Source organism: Heteronotia binoei, chromosome 3 (assembly GCF_032191835.1).
Source record: "Heteronotia binoei isolate CCM8104 ecotype False Entrance Well chromosome 3, APGP_CSIRO_Hbin_v1, whole genome shotgun sequence".
NCBI classification, from domain to species: domain Eukaryota; kingdom Metazoa; phylum Chordata; class Lepidosauria; order Squamata; family Gekkonidae; genus Heteronotia; species Heteronotia binoei.
In genome coordinates, this window is record NC_083225.1 from 19,773,074 (window position 1) to 19,790,808 (window position 17,735).

Below are 17,735 nucleotides of genomic sequence, written 5' to 3' on the forward strand. Positions count from 1 at the left end.
AAAGGCTACTTTCAAGTATCTCTTTTATGACTAAGGAATGTTAGCTAATGACAACATCTCCATTTCTCACACATCCTCTGCGAGCTGATAAGGCATGGCTGTGTGAATCTGGGGGAGAGGCATTCTTCACCGTTAATGCAAGGTTACTATACACATCCTGGGACCAGATGGATTTATTATGCATCCAAAGGGGGGAAGGAGAGAAAAAAGGGGGGAGAAGAATGAAGAGGGGAAAGACAAAGGTGATACTCTATTGTGCTCCTGGCTTATTCAGTAGTTACAAATAAATGCAGCATTTAGAAATAGCATGCTTGACAGCTCCCTTGGGTGGGCATGGGCAGAGCTCCTTCTGCGCTTCAGAGCTCCTTTCTGCCCCTGGGCCTTGGGTGACTTGCCACAGGGAGGCAGCAGAACTCGCTTTTGCTGTGCAATTAAATTAAAGACTGGGTTGACTCATGGTAATTAGAGCAGGGTATGTGGCCCTGTGAAATCCTCCTTCGTTCTTTTCGTGCATAGCTTCTGTGAATTCCGGTGAGGGGTTATGACAGAGTAGTTCTTAACCGATCGCTATTCCAATTGCCCTAACACGCATGAACGATACAGAGTCCTCTGTAGAGGTAGGCTCATCTTCAAAGGCTGAAAATCATAGGTGGGTAACGTACATTCTAGGAGATAAAAGGATATCTTGTTTTATTTCCTTTTGGGTGGGGTGTGCTGTATGCTGGAGACATCCAGTGAGAGGCCTTGGCTTGCTTATTCATGTGGAAACATGAAATGATCTGTTCATGTTCAGTTGCCCTCGTGCCACCATAGCTTGCTTTCTTGTGCACACCCATTTAGCACTAGCAAATCTTAACTCCTGTGTCTAGGCTTGGGGTGAGAATTTGAGAGGGGCCGTGGCTCAGTGGTAGACCATCTGCTTAACACGCAGCAGGTCTTGGGTTCAATCCCTGGCATCTCCGATAAAAGACCCTGCGGTAGGTCTTGTGAAAGACCTCTGCCTGAGAACCTGGAGATCAGCTGCCAGTCTGAATAGACAGGACTGCCCTTGATGGACCAAGTAGGGGTCTGATTCAGTATAACGCACCTTAATGTGAATTTCCCTACCGTATGGCCACTTCTGGTCTCCGGTCCTTGCAAAGCTGTGTTTTATCTCAGCCAAACTGAACTCTCTCCCCTCTACTTTGCAGGAAACAGTCCCTTGGGCATGTTTGGTAATTTCTCCTGAGAATACAACAGGGATGAATTGGGAGGGACGGTGGCTCAGTGGTAGAGCCTCTGCTTGGTAAGCAGAAGGTCCCAGGTTCAGTCCCCAGCATCTCCAACTAAAAAGGGTCCAGGCAAATAGGTGTGAAAAACCTCAGCTTGAGACCCTGGAGAGCCGCTGCCAGTCTGAGTAGACAATACTGACTTTGATGGACCGAGGGTTTGATTCAGTAGAAGGCAGCTTCATATGTTCACATATGATTTCTTTCCCAGAATGTGGTGAATTAGGCTTCAGTTAACACTTGGCACATTAACGTATACGATAAGTGAAACACTGCATTTAGGTAATGTAATGTGATTTGTTTTTTAAAAAAACAGCTTTTTAATACAGATTTGACCATCTATTTTTATAGGTTTCTACAATCCAAGAACTTGTTACTGGTTATGAAGCTTCTCTGAAAACCTGTGACTTGTTTAGCCCATATGGTATGTTTCGGTGTTCTTGTGTTTAATGCTTCTGGAATGTGATCTTTAATTAACTTTTTAAACGGTCTTCAGTTAGTTTGCTCTTTTGCTGAAATGTCCTTCCAAACAGTGGCCATGTCTTTTGAAACGCTGTGTGTGTGTGTTTGTTATAGAAAACGGAGAACGAGAGCCCCCGACAACTCTCCTCTGGGTTCGCTATTTCCTCGCGCAGCACTTTGATAAGCTGGGCCAGTTCTCAGTGGCCTTGGATTACATTAACTCTGCCATTGCGAGCACACCAACATTAATAGAGCTGTTTTATCTAAAAGCCAAGATTTACAAGGTAATACAGCATCTTAAACTGGATAAGTTTAGAATTTTGGATTATTCTGTGTTTTTCATAGGAACTGACTTGATTGTGTTATTCAGGGGGCCATTCACGTCAGCATTTGTATCTAAGTAGGACCAAAGAGGAAAAGGATAGTAACCATTCCAGTGCCAGAGTTCGTTCGTTATTTATCTATTGTATCTTTCTTTAGAGTTCAATGTAAAAATAAATCATTTGTCTTGGAAGCGCAGAAGCTTATGCAGGATCCTCTGCATATCCCAGTTAAGGGGAAAATGCTGTTCAAACCATTACAAATATGATCTGACTCCAAGGGTAACAAGGGAAAGAAATTTCACATGCAAAAACAGAAGCACATCTTTTGAGACACATTCACATTCATGAAACTTACTGTGAACAGATTAACTTTGAAAAGGTTCACTTGCTACAGCTCCAAGGCCAGGTATGAGAGAGAAGACAACGAGTGGTCCCCTGTAAGATGAAAAGAGAAGGCAAAAGCAACAGCCCAAGAGGCTCAATATCTAGCCCATGCGAGGGGGTGGGGGCCAGCTGCCAAGAGAGTTCTCTTAACCCTTTTCCCTCCCAGATCGTCTTGCATGCAGAGTTACAACAGTTTCAACCAGTTGACTCCTGGACAGCGCCAGTTTCAGGGTTTTGGCACCCTAGGGAGGGCGGGCTCTGGAGAGCCAGTTTGGTGTAGTGGTTAAGCGTGCGGACTCTAATCTGGGAGAACCGGGTTTGATTCCCCACTCCTCCACTTGCACCTACTGGAATGGCCTTGGGTCAGCCAGAGCTCTGGCAGAGGTTGTCTTTGAAAGGGCAGCTGCTGTAAGAGCCCTCTCAGCCCCACCCACCTCACAGGGTGTCTGTTGTGGGGGAGAAAGGAAAAGGAGATTGTGAGACTCTTTGGAGTGGAGGGCGGGATATAAATCCATTATCTTCTACCTCACAGGGTGTCTGTTGTGGGGGAAGAAGGTAAAGGAGATTGTGAGCTGCTCTGAGACTCTTCGGAGTGGAGGGCGTGATATAAATCCAATATCTTCTTCTGAGTGCATGACCTGCTCCACCACCCCTACTCAGCCTTTCTGCGTCTGAAGCACAGACCCGGGAAGGCTGAGCAAGGGCGGCTTAGAATCATAGAGTTGGAAGGGACCTCCAGGGCCATCTAGTCCACCCCCCTGCACAATGCAGGAAACTCACAAACACCTCCCCCTAAATTCCCAGGATCTTCATTGCTGTCAGATAGCCATCCAGCCTCTGTTTCAAAACCTCCAAGGAAGGAGAACCCACCACCTCCTGAGGAAGCCTGTTCCACTGGGGAACCTGTTATAGAATCATATGGAAGGGACCTCCATGGCCATCTAGTCCAACCCCTGCACAATGCAGGAAACTCACAAACAAACCTAAACTCACAAACCTCCCCCTAAATTCATATTCCTGTCAGATGGCCATATAGCCTCTGTTTCAAAACCTCCAAGGAAGGAGAGCCCACATCTCCCGAGGAGGAAGCCTGGTAGAATCCTAGAGTGGAAGAGACCTCCAGGGCCATCTAGTCCAACCCCTGCACAATGCGGGAAACTCACAAACACCTCCCCCCTAAATTCACCGGATCCTCATTGCTGTCAGATGGCCATCTAGCCTCTGTTTAGAAATTTCCAAGGAAGGAGAGCCCACCACCTCCTGAGGCTTGTGCACTTGGAGGCATGCTGAAATAGCCCTCCCTTGCTGCAGTGCACGCACCACCACCCCTTCCTCACCACCACCCAGAAAGGCAGCAAGGGCAAGTGCAGCAGAGATGGGAAAGGAACACCAGAGGCAGTGGGGCACCCTCGCTTGCCTTTAAGGCCAGGGGCAAGCGGAGGCAGCTGCCTTCCGGGCCTACTGGGTTGTGCCTGCCCTGCTATCCGAGTGCCTTACAACAATTAACAAATGCAGCCTTAATTTAAATGAGCATTGCTCTCTTTTCTTGCCTTGGCTTTACTGGTAGCAGTTGGCAGTTGAGGAGAGAGAAGCTCTGGACAACAAGGGGGAAATGACACAGTCAAATACTGTAAAAAAATCTGAAGTAATAGAAATTCCTTCAGAGCACTAGGGCAGGCGTGTGCTGGGAGGGTGTGTATCTCATGTCAGTTTGCTGCTGAAAATTGCCGCATGTAAACTGCTTTTGTCTTTGGGAGAAATCTACAGACAGTTCTGTTCCAGGTGGTAGAAAGTGCTGTCAAGTCACAGCGATGTACGGTGACCCCTCCTGTCGTGTGCAAGGCAAGAAATGTTCAGGGGTGGCTGGCCATTGCCTGCCTCTGCAGAGCACCCCTGGGCCTCTTTGGTGGTCTCCCATCCAAGGACTAAGCAGGAGCGACCCTCCTTAGCTTCATAAGAACATAAGAGAAGCACGTTGGATCAGGCCAATGGCCCCTCCAGTCCAACACTCTGTGTCACATAAGAACATAAGAGAATCCCTGTTGGATCAGGCCAATGGCCCCTCCAGTCCAACACTCTGTGTCACATAAGAACATAAGAGAAGCCATGTTGGATCAGGCCAATGGCCCCTCCAGTCCAACACTCTGTGTCACATAAGAACATTAGAGAAGCCATGTTGGATCAGGCCAATGGCCCATCCAGTCCAACACTCTGTGTCACATAAGAACATAAGAGAAGCCATGTTGGATCAGGCCAATGGCCCCTCCAGTCCAACACTCTGTGTCACATAAGAACATAAGAGAAGCCATGTTGGATCAGGCCAATGGCCCCTCCAGTCCAACACTCTGTGTCACATAAGAACATAAGAGAAGCCCTGTTGGATCAGGCCAATGGCCCCTCCAGTCCAACACTCTGTGTCACATAAGAACATAAGAGAAGCCCTGTTGGATCAGGCCAATGGCCCCTCCAGTCCAACACTCTGTGTCACATAAGAACATAAGAGAAGCCATGTTGGATCAGGCCAATGGCCCCTCCAGTCCAACACTCTGTGTCACATAAGAACATAAGAGAAGCCATGTTGGATCAGGCCAATGGCCCCTCCAGTCCAACACTCTGTGTCACATAAGAACATAAGAGAAGCCCTGTTGGATCAGGCCAATGGCCCCTCCAGTCCAACACTCTGTGTCACATAAGAACATAAGAGAAGCCCTGTTGGATCAGGCCAATGGCCCCTCCAGTCCAACACTCTGTGTCACATAAGAACATAAGAGAAGCCCTGTTGGATCAGGCCAATGGCCCCTCCAGTCCAACACTCTGTGTCACATAAGAACATAAGAGAAGCCCTGTTGGATCAGGCCAATGGCCCCTCCAGTCCAACACTCTGTGTCACATAAGAACATAAGAGAAGCCATGTTGGATCAGGCCAATGGCCCCTCCAGTCCAACACTCTGTGTCACATAAGAACATAAGAGAATCCCTGTTGGATCAGGCCAATGGCCCCTCCAGTCCAACACTCTGTGTCACATAAGAACATAAGAGAAGCCCTGTTGGATCAGGCCAATGGCCCCTCCAGTCCAACACTCTGTGTCACATAACATAAGAGAATCCCTGTTGGATCAGGCCAATGGCCCCTCCAGTCCAACACTCTGTGTCACATAAGAACATAAGAGAAGCCCTGTTGGATCAGGCCAATGGCCCCTCCAGTCCAACACTCTGTGTCACATAAGAACATAAGAGAAGCCCTGTTGGATCAGGCCAATGGCCCCTCCAGTCCAACACTCTGTGTCACATAAGAACATAAGAGAATCCCTGTTGGATCAGGCCAATGGCCCATCCAGTCCAACACTCTGTGTCACCCAGTGGCCAATATATGTGTGTGTGTGTGTGTACACACACATACACACACACACACATATACCGTATAGTGACTTAATAGCAACTTCCTTACACTTGACATAATAGCATGTTTCCAATTCATGTTTCATACAGTGTGACACATAGATGTGATCAAATTTTTTAGTTCCTCATATTTTGAAAATGGATATTGCTGGTCAAGTATTTTGCCTTTTTTTTTTCCAACAGTTTTCAGCTTCCCTCGCGCATTGCTCAATCACATCTGAATTTAATTAAAGCATTTCCATTTCCTACCAACAGCATGTTGGCAACCTGATTGAGGCTGCCCGGTGGATGGACGAAGCGCAGTCCCTGGACACGGCGGACAGGTTCATCAACTCCAAGTGCGCAAAGTACATGTTGCGAGCAAATATGGTGAAAGAGGCAGAGGAAATGTGCTCCAAGTTCACAAGGGTAGGAAATGGGGGGTTGAATGGAGGTTTGTAATGCATTTGTTCTGAAAATAGCGTCTGTCCGATTCAGAATTTTGTTATAAAAATTCTGCTTGGCTCTTGATGACAGATTTGATGGTCGCAGAAATGAACCCATCAAAGGAAACTTCATCTTATTGTTATTTCAGTGTGATATAGCCTACGTATTAGTAGTGGCTAGTTCCTCGGGGGCATAATACTTCTTTTGTAATGTGTTCAGTTTTTAAAAAACACTAACAATAACCTCTTTATACTGGTAACAAGGAAAGGGAAGCTGGGAAAGGGAAGAAAAAGGCAGTGCACATCCTTAAGAATAAATGGAATAAACTTTTAAAAAAATTTAAGTTCTCCCTCAATGGAAAAGGGCGTCATGGTGAGAGTTACAGTCACTCCTCCCGCTCACTCCATAGAACCACATCAGTGTCCACAGGTTTATAGAATCCTAGAGTTGGAAGAGATCCCCAGGGTCATCTAGCCCAACCCCCTGCACAATGCAGGAAACTCACATATACAAAGGGATCTGCATTGCTGTCAAACGGCCATCCAGCCTCTGTTTAAAAACCTCCAAAGAAGGCGGTTTGGCATCCCTAATGATCTCATCTATTCTGTAGTGGAGTCCAGAATCCTTTCTTGTCCTCTCCTGTTTTCTTAAGACAATAAGGGCCTTCTTCAAAGCTGGCATGTTGCTTTGTCTAGCAGACATCTGTTTTTGGTCAGTCGCTTTGCATTAAAACAGGAATTATCCTGTGGGTAAATGGCCAAGGCTTCCTGAAATGTGAAAGGTCATGTCTCCAAAAGGTGAAGAGAGATGTTGGCCATAGGAGATGTGGGCGAAGTCATACCTCCAGTAGCCCCACTAATGTCCTGATGGAACCTCTGGTAGTCGAATCCAAACCGTTCCTCATTTGGATGGCAAGACCTGCACCTCAGCCCCAAGATAAGGTGCAAAATACACTGACACCTTGAGTACAGTGGAATAGTAGGCAGTACCCTCAGCTGGGTCACTAGGGAGGGGTGAGGAGGACATGCTATGTCCCTGTGCATCTTCTGAGTAGCTGCTGTTGAGGTGTAGCCAGCAAGGGCAGCGGGCAGGTTGAGGAGGTTCCACTCTCTGGAATAGGGGCGGTGTTGAAGTCATTTGTTACGAGGGGCGGTTCTGACATAAATGTCACTTTGTTCAGCCAGGCCATGCATGCCATAAAACGTCACATGAGGTGCCAGAGATATAAACCTGATAAAGGTGATTTCAGATGTCGAATGGCAATAAGCAGGTGAATGACGATAGCGAGCTTGATTGGATTAGGTGTGACATGCAGAGGAGAACAAGCGTTGGGAATGAGACAGGAAACCCAGGTCTCTGTTTCATCCGGGAGGATTCAGTCCAGGAGGATGCAAAGAATAAATGGACATAAGTCTGACATTAGAATTCTTACAAAGGAATTTTGAAAGGAGACTAGAAAGAGAGACTGCTGAATTGCAGTTGATACTGAAGCTCAAGACAAATGCATCCTCCCAGACTGAATTGAGACCTAGTTTCCTCTCTCATTGCCAATGTGTGCTATTATCATTTGGCATCTGAAATTGCCACAGTCAGCAAGATATAAGGACCAATCCAGGACCTTTCCTTTCCTTTCACACACCCATTGACACCTGCTTCATGTCCAGAAGATGGCAGAAAAACCCCAAAACCCACCCAGAATCCCCCAGGATCCCTGGCAAAACTGACCTGGAGAAAAATTGCTTCCTTAGACCCCAAAGTGGCAACCAGCATTTCCCTGGGTGTGCCAGTCGGTGGACTGAGACTGCATCAACTGCATTGCGGGACTGGTTGGAAATTTAAACAAATGTGGGGAGAATGAAATGTCGAATGACTCCCGTTTTTAATCTAGTTGTTAAATGTCTGTTTTAAGGTAATGTTATTCCTACTATTACATAGTCGCAGTTTTCAGATATTTTTGCAGTTTTTAAAAGTACGGATATTTATATTTGTTTATTCATATTTCTAATGTGCTGCCGCTGTTTTCTTTTATGACCATTCCTGCTCTTTGAAGATTGATCGGTTTGCTGCTTTTAGAAATCTGACTGCTGTCTGTGTGCATGTGTGTATTAATCTCATGGCAGATGTGTTCAGGAGGAAGAGCTGGGAGAGGGAGTGTTAATGTGGATGGCTTTAATTGGTAGGATCTCTTAATTGGTAGGAGAGCCAGTTTGGTGTAGTGGTTAAGTGTGCGGACTCTTATCTGGGAGAACCGGGTTTGATTCCCCACTCCTCCACTTGCACCTGCTGGAATGGCCTTGGGTCAGCCATAGCTCTGGCAGAGGTTGTCCTTGAAAGGGCAGCTGCTGTGAGAGTCCTCTCAGCCCCACCCACCTCACAGGGTATCTGTTGTGGGGGAGGAAGGTGAAGGAGATTGTGAGCCGCTCTGAGACTCTTCAGAGTGGAGGGTGGGATATAAATCCAATATCTTCTTCTACCTCACAGGGTGTCTGTTGTGGGGGAGGAAGAAAAAGGAGATTGTGAGCCGCTCTGAGACTCTTTGGAGTGGAGGGCGGGATATAAATCCAATATCTTCATCTACCTCACAGGGTGTCTGTTGTGGGGGGAGGAAGGTAAAGGAGATTGTGAGCCATTCTGAGACTCTTCGGAGAGGAGGGCGGGGTATAAATCCAATATCTTCATCTTCTTCTTAAATCCATAATCTCAAGTGGTGGGAATTGTCGGGTGAGAACTGAGCTTAGCCATTCACTTGTTTGTCTCCAGTCTGGTCCTCCCAACCAAAGAAACCTTTTAATATCAAGCAGGCAGTTCAGAGTTAAAGTTTCCAAGCTGGCTCTTGAGGAAAAGGAGTTCCACCTATTTACTTTTTCGAATGCTGTGCTTTTATTCAGCGCTTTTTAGAGACTTTGCTGTTGAGATGCCCTGTGGCTTTGAATGCCAGTCATTAGCAGAGAAATGCACCTTGTGGTTATTTGGCATTTGATGCATGTAGCTAAAAGAGCAAAATGGTTGCATCAACTCAGAAGGCTTCTCAGCCTTTCTCTGCCCCTCAGTGGAAAGCTTCCACATTAACAGCCATTTTCTTAGCAAAAAACTCCTCCTTAAGCAAAAACCTTTTGGAAAAGGAGAAAGGAAATGCATGTAATTTTAAAAATCGCAGGGGTGGCCAACGGTAGCTCTCCAGATTTTTTTTGCCTACAACTCCCATCAGCCCCAGCCATTGGCCATGCTGGCTGGGGCTGATGGGAGTTGTAGGCAAAAACATCTGGAGAGCTACCGTTGGCCACCCGTGGCCCTACAATTCTCATCAGCCCCAGCCATTGGCCATGCTGGCTGGGGCTGTTGGGAGTTGTAGGCAAAAAACATCTGGAGAGCTACCGTTGGCCACCCCTGGCCCTACAACTTCCATCAGCCCCAGCCATTGGCCATGCTGGCTGGGGCTGATGGGAGTTGTAGGCAAAAGAAAAACATCTGGAGAGCTACCGTTGGCCACCCCTGGCCCTACAACTTCCATCAGCCCCACCCATTGGCCATGCTGGCTGGGGCTGATGGGAGTTGTAGGCAAAAAACATCTGGAGAGCTACCGATGGCCGCCCCTGGCCCTACAACTCCCATCAGCCCCAGCCATTGGCCATGCTGGCTGGGGCTGATGGGAGTTGAAGTGAAGAGCTACCGTTGGCCACCCGTGCACTAGGGAATTCCAGCTGCTTCTCATTTTCTGTAGGTGGAAGATTGCAGGTGGTCACGTTTAGAACATTAGAAGAGAAGCCTCCAGCGGCAGCAGTGCCCCTACCCTTTAACGTCACAAAACAGTGGGCAAGTTTTCAAGTCCCTCAGTGTCAGCCTGTAGGATCAGTACACAAAGCAGCGCCAGTGTGATGTAATAGTTAAGAGTGTGGGACGAGGGGCCTCAGACAACTGGAGTCCAATCTTTGCTCAGCCCTCGGACCTCACCAGCTAAACTAGGGCCTCCCACAATCTCTGGACCTGGCCTGCCTCACAGAGTTGTTATTATGTAGATAAGGTAGGGGAGGGGAGAATGATTTGATAAGTGTGGGGCCCGGTCAGGGAGAGAAAGCAAGATATAAGATGGAAGGGGGAGTAAATGCTTCAGGGCATACTGGGAAAAGCCCAAAGCCCTCTCCAGCCCCGCCAATCTCACAGGGTGTCTGTTGTGGGGGAGGAAGGGAAAGGAGATTGTGAGCCGCTCTGAGACTCTTCGGAGTGGAGGGCGGGATATAAATCCAATATCTTCATCTACCTCACAGGGTGTCTGTTGTGGGGGAGGAAGGGAAAGGAGATTGTGAGCCGCTCTGAGACTCTTCGGAGTGGAGGGCGGGATATAAATCCAGTATCTTCATCTACCTCATAGGGTGTCTGTTGTGGGGGAGGAAGGTAAAGGAGATTGTGAGCCGCTCTGAGACTCTTCAGAGTGGAGGGCGGGATATAAATCCAATATCTTCATCTACCTCACAGGGTGTCTGTTGTAGGGGAGGAAGGGAAAGGAGATTGTGAGCCGCTCTGAGACTCTTCGGAGTGGAGGGTGGGATATAAATCCAATACCTTCTTCTTCTTCAAATTTGTCATTATAGTCTCAAAATGAAGTATTGGAGATGCCGCAAGAGTACAGTTCAATTGCGCCGCATTAGTCTCAAAGCTCAATCCGCAGTGTATAAAAATCTTTAAATGCGCATCCTGTAGTATTTGTTACTTTGACACAAAGTATTTTTTTTTCCAATCAGGAAGGAACATCTGCAATGGAGAACCTCAATGAAATGCAGGGAATGTGGTTCCAGACAGAATGCGCTTTAGCTTTTCAGAGATTGGGGAAATATGGAGAGGCCTTGAAAAAGTGCCATGAAGTGGAAAGGGTAAGTTAAGAAGGTGGACAGATTGCTCTGTCCTGGTGAGCATGCCTCATTCCCCTTACAAACAAGTCCAAAAGCACCAATAATTTCCAAACCAGTCCTTGCCCTTTCACCTATGTAACATCGCTTGGCGAGTGTTTTTCATAAAGATTCAAAATAATAGGCCGCAAACAAGCTCATTCTTATTGCTTGGCAACAGAACATTCAATCTCAAGTAAGAAATCAGTTTTCCAAGCAGTCTGGTCTGAGAAAGGGGCAAGGAGTAGTGGGACAGGCTTGACCCCCATCCTCTTAAGTGGTTTGTCATGGAGTCTTGTTGTTACAGCAGTATTCCCTCCATGTACCTGGATTTGACCCTGGGGCTGACGTGTGTCGTGAATGTTGTTGAATGTTTCAAATGATGAGATAAATGGATTTTGCTATTTTTAAAAAATGATGTAATTGAAAAAACATTTAACTTTACAGAAAAGGCGGGGGGGGGGGGGTGAACACACAAACGGCGTATTATGGTGGAAAGAAGGAATCACCATTTAGAAAAAAAGGCTATAATTCAAAGCAATGAGTCTTTGTGCCCCTAGATTTTAAAAAGGTGAAGGCAGTCCCCTGTGCAAGCACCAGTCGTTACCAACTCTGGGTGACGCTGCATCACAACGTTTTCACGGCAGACTTTTTACGGGGTGGTTTGCCATTGCTTTCCCTAACCCTAGATTTTAGAGCTCTGTTAATACAGCAAATAAGAGCATAAGAAGAGTCCTGCTGAATCAGACCAGTGAGTGTCCACCTAGTCCAGCCTCCTGTCTCACACAATGGCCAACCAGTTCCTCTGAAGGGCCAACAACAGGGCAGAGAGGCTGAGGCCTTCCCCTGAGAAGAACATCAGAAGAGCCCGCCTGGGTCAGACCAGTGAGGGTCCATCTAGTCCAGCCTCCTGTCTCACACAGTGGCCAGCCAGTTCCCCTGGAGGGCCAACAACAGGGCAGAGAGGCTGAGGCCTTCCCTTGAGTAGAACATCAGAAGATCCCTGCTGGATCAGACCAGTGAGGGTCCATCTAGTCCAGCCTCCTGTCTCACACAGTGGCCGACCAGTTCCTCTGGAGGGCCAACAACAGGGCAGAGAGGCTGAGGCCTTCCCCTGAGAAGAACATCAGAAGAGCCCACCTGGGTCAGACCAGGGAGGGTCCATCTAGTCCAGCCTCCTGTCTCACACAGTGGCCGACCAGTTCCTCTGGAGGGCCAACAACAGGGCAGAGAGGCTGAGGCCTTCCCCTGAGTAGAACATCAGAAGAGCCCTGCTGGATCAGACTAGCGAGGGTCCATCTAGTCCAGCCTCCTGTCTCACACAGTGGCCGACCAGTTCCTCTGGAGGGCCAACAACAGGGCAGAGAGGCTGAGGCCTTCCGCTGAGGAGAACATCAGAAGAGCCCTGCTGGATCAGACCAGTGAGGGTCCATCTAGTCCAGCCTCCTGTCTCACACAGTGGCCGACCAGTTCCTCTGGAGGGCCAACAACAGGGCAGAGAGGCTGAGGCCTTCCCCTGAGAAGAAAATCAGAAGAGCCCGCCTGGGTCAGACCAGGGAGGGTCCATCTAGTCCAGCCTCCTGTCTCACACAGTGGCCGACCAGTTCCTCTGGAGGGCCAAAAACAGGGCAGAGAGGCTGAGGCCTTCCCCTGAGTAGAACATCAGAAGAGCCCTGCTGGATCAGACCAGTGAGGGTCCACCTAGTCCAGCATCCTGTCTCACACAGTGGCCAACCACTTCCTCTGGAGGGCCAACAACAGGACATAGAGGCCAAGGCCTTCTCCTAATTCTGCCTCTTGGTACTGGTATGTGGAGATTCCTTTTTGTCACCGTGGTTAGTAACCACCAGTAGATCTATCCTCCAAGGATCTGTCTAATCCTCTTTTTAAGCCATCTGTGCCTATGACCATCACTATATCCTTGGACAGTGAAGTTCACGTATCAATCACTTTTTGAATATGGAAATATTTCCTTTTGTCCATCCTGAATTTCCTGCCCATTTACTTCACTGGATGCCCCCAAGTTTTAGTGTTTTTGAGGGAGAGGAAAAGTTCTTTCTGTAGATACTCTATTCTGTGCATAATTTTATACACTTTTATCATGTCCCTTCCCTTAATTGGCTCTTTTCTAATCTGAAAAATCCCAGACTCTTCAGCCTTTCCTCATAAGTCATTGGTTGCCCTCTTCTGCACTTTTTCCAGATCTGCAATGTCTCTTTTGAGATAAGGTGACCAAAATTGAACTCTATATTCCAAATAAAGTCACATGATAGACTCCTACAGGGGCATTATAATATTTTCAGTCTGTTTCCTGATACTCTAGCATATGGTATGCCTTTTTCACTGCTGGAGCACAATGGGTTGACATTTTCTTTGAGCTATCTACTATAACCCCGAAGTCTCTTTCCCTCTTAGTCTTACCAGAATCCATTAGCATGTATTTAAAGCTGGGTCTTTTTGTACCACTATGACTCACCTTGCACTAACCTCATGGAGTGCCTCAAGGATCTGTTTTGTTCAACCTCTTTATAAATGATTTGGATGAAGGAAACGAGGGAATACTTATTAAATTTGCAGATGATACTAAATTGGGAGGGATTGCAAATACAGTAGAAGACAGAAGCAGGATACAGGATTCTTGACAGGCTGGAAAACTGGGCTGAAACCAATAAAATGAATTTTAACAGGGGCAGTAGTCTGTGCGAAAAGGATCTAGGGGTCTTAGTGGACCATACACTGAGCATGAGTCAACAGTGTGATAACGGTGGCTAAAAAGGCAAATGCAATATTGGGCTGCATCAATAGGAGTAAAATGTCCAGATCACATGAAGTGCTGGTATCGCTTTACTCTGCTCTGGTAAGACCTCACCTACAGTATTGTGTTGTTTTGGGCACCACATTTTAAGAAGGATATAGACAAGCTGGAATGTGTCCAGAGGAGGGCAACAAAGATGGTGAGGGGTCTGAAGACCAAGTCCTATGAAGAAAGGTTGAAGGAGCTGGAGATGTTTAGCCTGGAAAAGAGGCGACTGAGAGGTGATAGGATCACCATCTTCAAGTACTTGAAGAGCTGTCATATGGAGGATGGTGTGGAATTGTTTTCTGTGGCCCCAGAAGGTAGGACCAGAACCAATGGGTTGAAATTAAATCAAAAGAGTTTCCGGCTTAACATTAGGAAGACCTTCCTGACAGAGCGGTTCCTCAGTGGAACAGGCTTCCTCAGGAGGTGGTGGGCTCTTCTTCTTTGGAGGTTTTTAAACAGAGGCTGGATGGCCATCTGACAGCAATGTGGATCCTGTGAATTTAGGGGGGGGGTCAGTATTTGTGAAGTTCCTGCATTGGGTTGAACTAGATAGCCCTGGAGTTCCCTTCAACTCTCTGATTCTGTGTTGTTGGATGTATTGAAGATCATTTGCCATATTGTTGCCCATTCATCCAATTTGTGGAGATCTTCCTGGATCTCTTCACATTCAGCCTTGATTTTCACCATCTTGAATGATTTGGTCATCTCCAAGTTAGGCTACTCTATTAGTAGGCTACTCAATCTCTATTAATAAATTTAATACCACTGGCCCCAATACCTATCCTTATGGGGCCTCCCTGCTTCCTTCCTTCTTTTAGGAGAACTGCCCATATATGGCTGTTCTTTGCTTCCTTTTTTAGCCAAATTTTAATCCATAAAAGGATCCGTCGTCTTATTTCATGACTGATAAGCTTACTCAGATGGCTTTGGTGAGATACTTTCTCGAAGTCATTTGGAAGTTCAAGTATATAACGTCACCAAAGTCTCCTAAGTAAATTTAGCTGTCATTGCGAAAGAGGGCAGGATCTCTCATGGATTAGTAAATGGTTCAATTATAGGCAACAGAGAGTAGAAGTAAATAGTCCTTAACATGGAGAGAAGTCTTCACTTGCGTTTCACAATGGGACACTTAACTGGTTCTCAAATGATCTGAAGCCTGGGGTGAAAAGTAAAGTGCTTACATTTTCAGATGACATCAGATTATTCAGGGAAGTGAACAAACTCCAGTGGGATCTCACTGAACAGAATAAACATGAGGAAAAATGTGGCAAAGGAGGTTCAGTGTAAGTAGGAGACTCCTGGAATCAAATCACTCCCTATTCTGGTGATGAAGGACCAAGAGATCATGGTGGATTACTGTGATCACCCCATCTCCAGATATAAAAACTAAGGAGTTAATGTACACACTCTATGATTTTTTGTTATATACTTTTACTTTTATAATTGAGGCTTTTGGAATCAGTTAGTCTTCTAGTTTTCTTTGTTTAAACAATCTTATTGATAACATATGGTAACAATATCTAATTATATCATTACTATCTCTAACCCATATGATATTTTCCAGTCCCCCCTCCCTCCGTTACTAGACTCCCGCCGAGGTTATATACTTGAGTTAAGTTATAAAGGTACCCTTAACCAATCAAAGTTCAATATCTTTCTTTTCTCATATTCATGTTAAAAAATTGTCCAATGTCTTTTTACATTCCACTCTTTTTCTATATATCCTCTAAATTTCTTCCACTCCTTTTTGAACACTTCCAAATCAAAGTTCTTGTTAATTTGTCCATCTCCACTCCACGATAAAACTTTCACAATCCAATCCCATTTCTCTGGTATTTTTTCTTGCTTCCACAACTGCGCATACAATGTCCTAGCAGTACCAAATTAGAGTCCTATCTTCTTTTGGAAATTTTTCCATGTGTAATCCCAGCAGAAAAGTCTCTTTTACTTTTATAATTGAGGCTTTTGGAATCAGTTAGCCTTCTAGTTTTCAATAAGGCCTGTTCCTGGAGTCAGGATGCCCCTGGCATCCACTTGGTCTATTCGTATGTTTGATGAAAACAACTAAGAGAGATTTTGGTGTTTATTTTGGTGGTCTGCATGGCTTGGTTGCTTTTTCGTTTTCTTTTTTTCTCCAGCCCTCTCAGCATTACAGTGACTATGTTACTAGAGAGCTGGAGCCTGGGAAAGCAGAACAGTTACAAAGCAAGTTTCTTGTCTGACTGATTCTGACTTAAAACATGGAACAGAACGGCTTTAAACTGTTTTTGATAGGAACACCTGAAACTTTATAACAAAGAGCAGATAGGCTTTTCACTAATTTCAGTGGGAACAACACACAAACCCTACCTTTCAAAATACCTGAAGTGCCTAATTAACTCCCCGCCTAACCTCATAGCCCATCAACATCCAACAACACTCAGCTCTGTTATTTGGCCAGCAGTTAACCTGTCAAGCTTTCTCCCCCCCCCCTCCCCCAAGCATTCCAGTCCACCAGAAGTGATTGGCTGAGGCTCCTGGAGGGTGGAACTTGAAACTGTCCATCACGGTAACTCAGTGAGAATGTTGACTTGAAGTTCAGCAACAGTTAAAAATGCAGATTCTGTGGTAGGTATTATGAGGATAGGCATTGAAAATAAAATGGCCAGTATTGCAGTGCCCTTTAATAGTAGCTAGCAATACAACTGTAAATTCTTGGTCAGGAATTAATTGGAACTAGTTTTGTAGGAGAGCCATTCATTGTGATGCTACAGAATAGGTACAAGTTTTAGAGGAAGGGCTAAGATTTACTAGGCACTGAGAAATATTTTGGGACAAACTGTCCTTACAGTACAGAGATGTTATCCTGTCGAACTGAGATAAAACCAGTCTACCAGCTCTTAAAATTTAAAAGTTGCAAAAAGTAGTTGTAGGGAGGAAGGTACACAGAATCCAAATCCTTCGACTTGGTCTGCTGGATCCTTTTGTTCTGCATGGTTGTACCAATGAAAGATATAATGTACCAATTAAAATGTTGTGTCTGGTGGGGATCGTATATTATTTTAAAAAATTTACACTGCTTTCTGAATATGTAGTGTAAGGATACGAAGTAATTTGCATTTTGAACATACTTTGCTTTTTGTTGTCGAAGCACTTTTTTGAGATAACAGATGATCAATTTGACTTCCACACATACTGCATGAGAAAGATGACGCTGCGTGCCTATGTCAACCTCTTGAGACTGGAAGACATTCTTAGGAAACATGCCTTCTACTTCAAGGCTGCTCAGGCGGCCATCGAAATCTACTTGAAGCTTCATGACAGTCCACTAGCCAATGAAAGCAAAGAACAAGAAGTGAATTCAGGTATTTAAACGTAGTGAAGGAAAACTAATTTGTGTATGAAATGCAATTTCAAAGATAATGTGCAAGTTTATTTCCTTTGAGATGTTGAAGGTTCTGTTTTCCCCTCTTAGATTTATGTTTTGTTTAGTCCTGAAAAAGTATAATTAAATGTTCTGGAATACAAAATTTGTTGGGTAGGTCTGTTTTACAAAACTCACCAGCTTTGTACCCTGGCAACGGGCAAGCCAGAGTTAAGAGTCTTGCCTCAGAATTTAGATTTTTTTAAAAAAAGAATATTCACTCTTATTTTGGCTGCAGACACAAAAAATGCAAAATATATGTAAACTGAGCGCTAAAAGTCTTTTAAATGCAAAAGATGTTTAGCACAGCTTTCCATAGTCGAGGCACAGGAATGGGGCAAATCTGTAAATCTTCAGACTTCCAAAGGGGGTTTGGGGATGGAA

General features: G+C 45.7%; 1 protein-coding gene across 4 annotated transcripts in view; it reads left to right on the forward strand.

The window, feature by feature from the left end:
* The window catches only part of NAA16 (N-alpha-acetyltransferase 16, NatA auxiliary subunit), a 93,373-nt gene that overhangs the window by 44,304 nt on the left and 31,334 nt on the right, over positions 1-17,735 (forward strand). The window contains exons 10-14 of one of the 4 annotated variants that reach the window (XR_009555166.1): positions 1,620-1,692; positions 1,845-2,014; positions 6,092-6,269; positions 11,002-11,130; positions 17,079-17,287. Coding sequence is in view for 2 of the 4 variants with exons in the window: in XM_060233559.1 (XP_060089542.1) it covers positions 1,620-1,692; positions 1,845-2,014; positions 6,092-6,244; positions 11,002-11,130; positions 17,079-17,292 (739 nt within the window). In the remaining 2 variants the exon portion in view is untranslated. Of the gene's footprint in view, positions 1-1,619; positions 1,693-1,844; positions 2,015-6,091; positions 6,270-11,001; positions 11,144-17,078; positions 17,293-17,735 lie in introns of those variants that run through there. The other 3 variants (XR_009555167.1, XM_060233559.1, XM_060233560.1) reach the window with 3 other exon arrangements.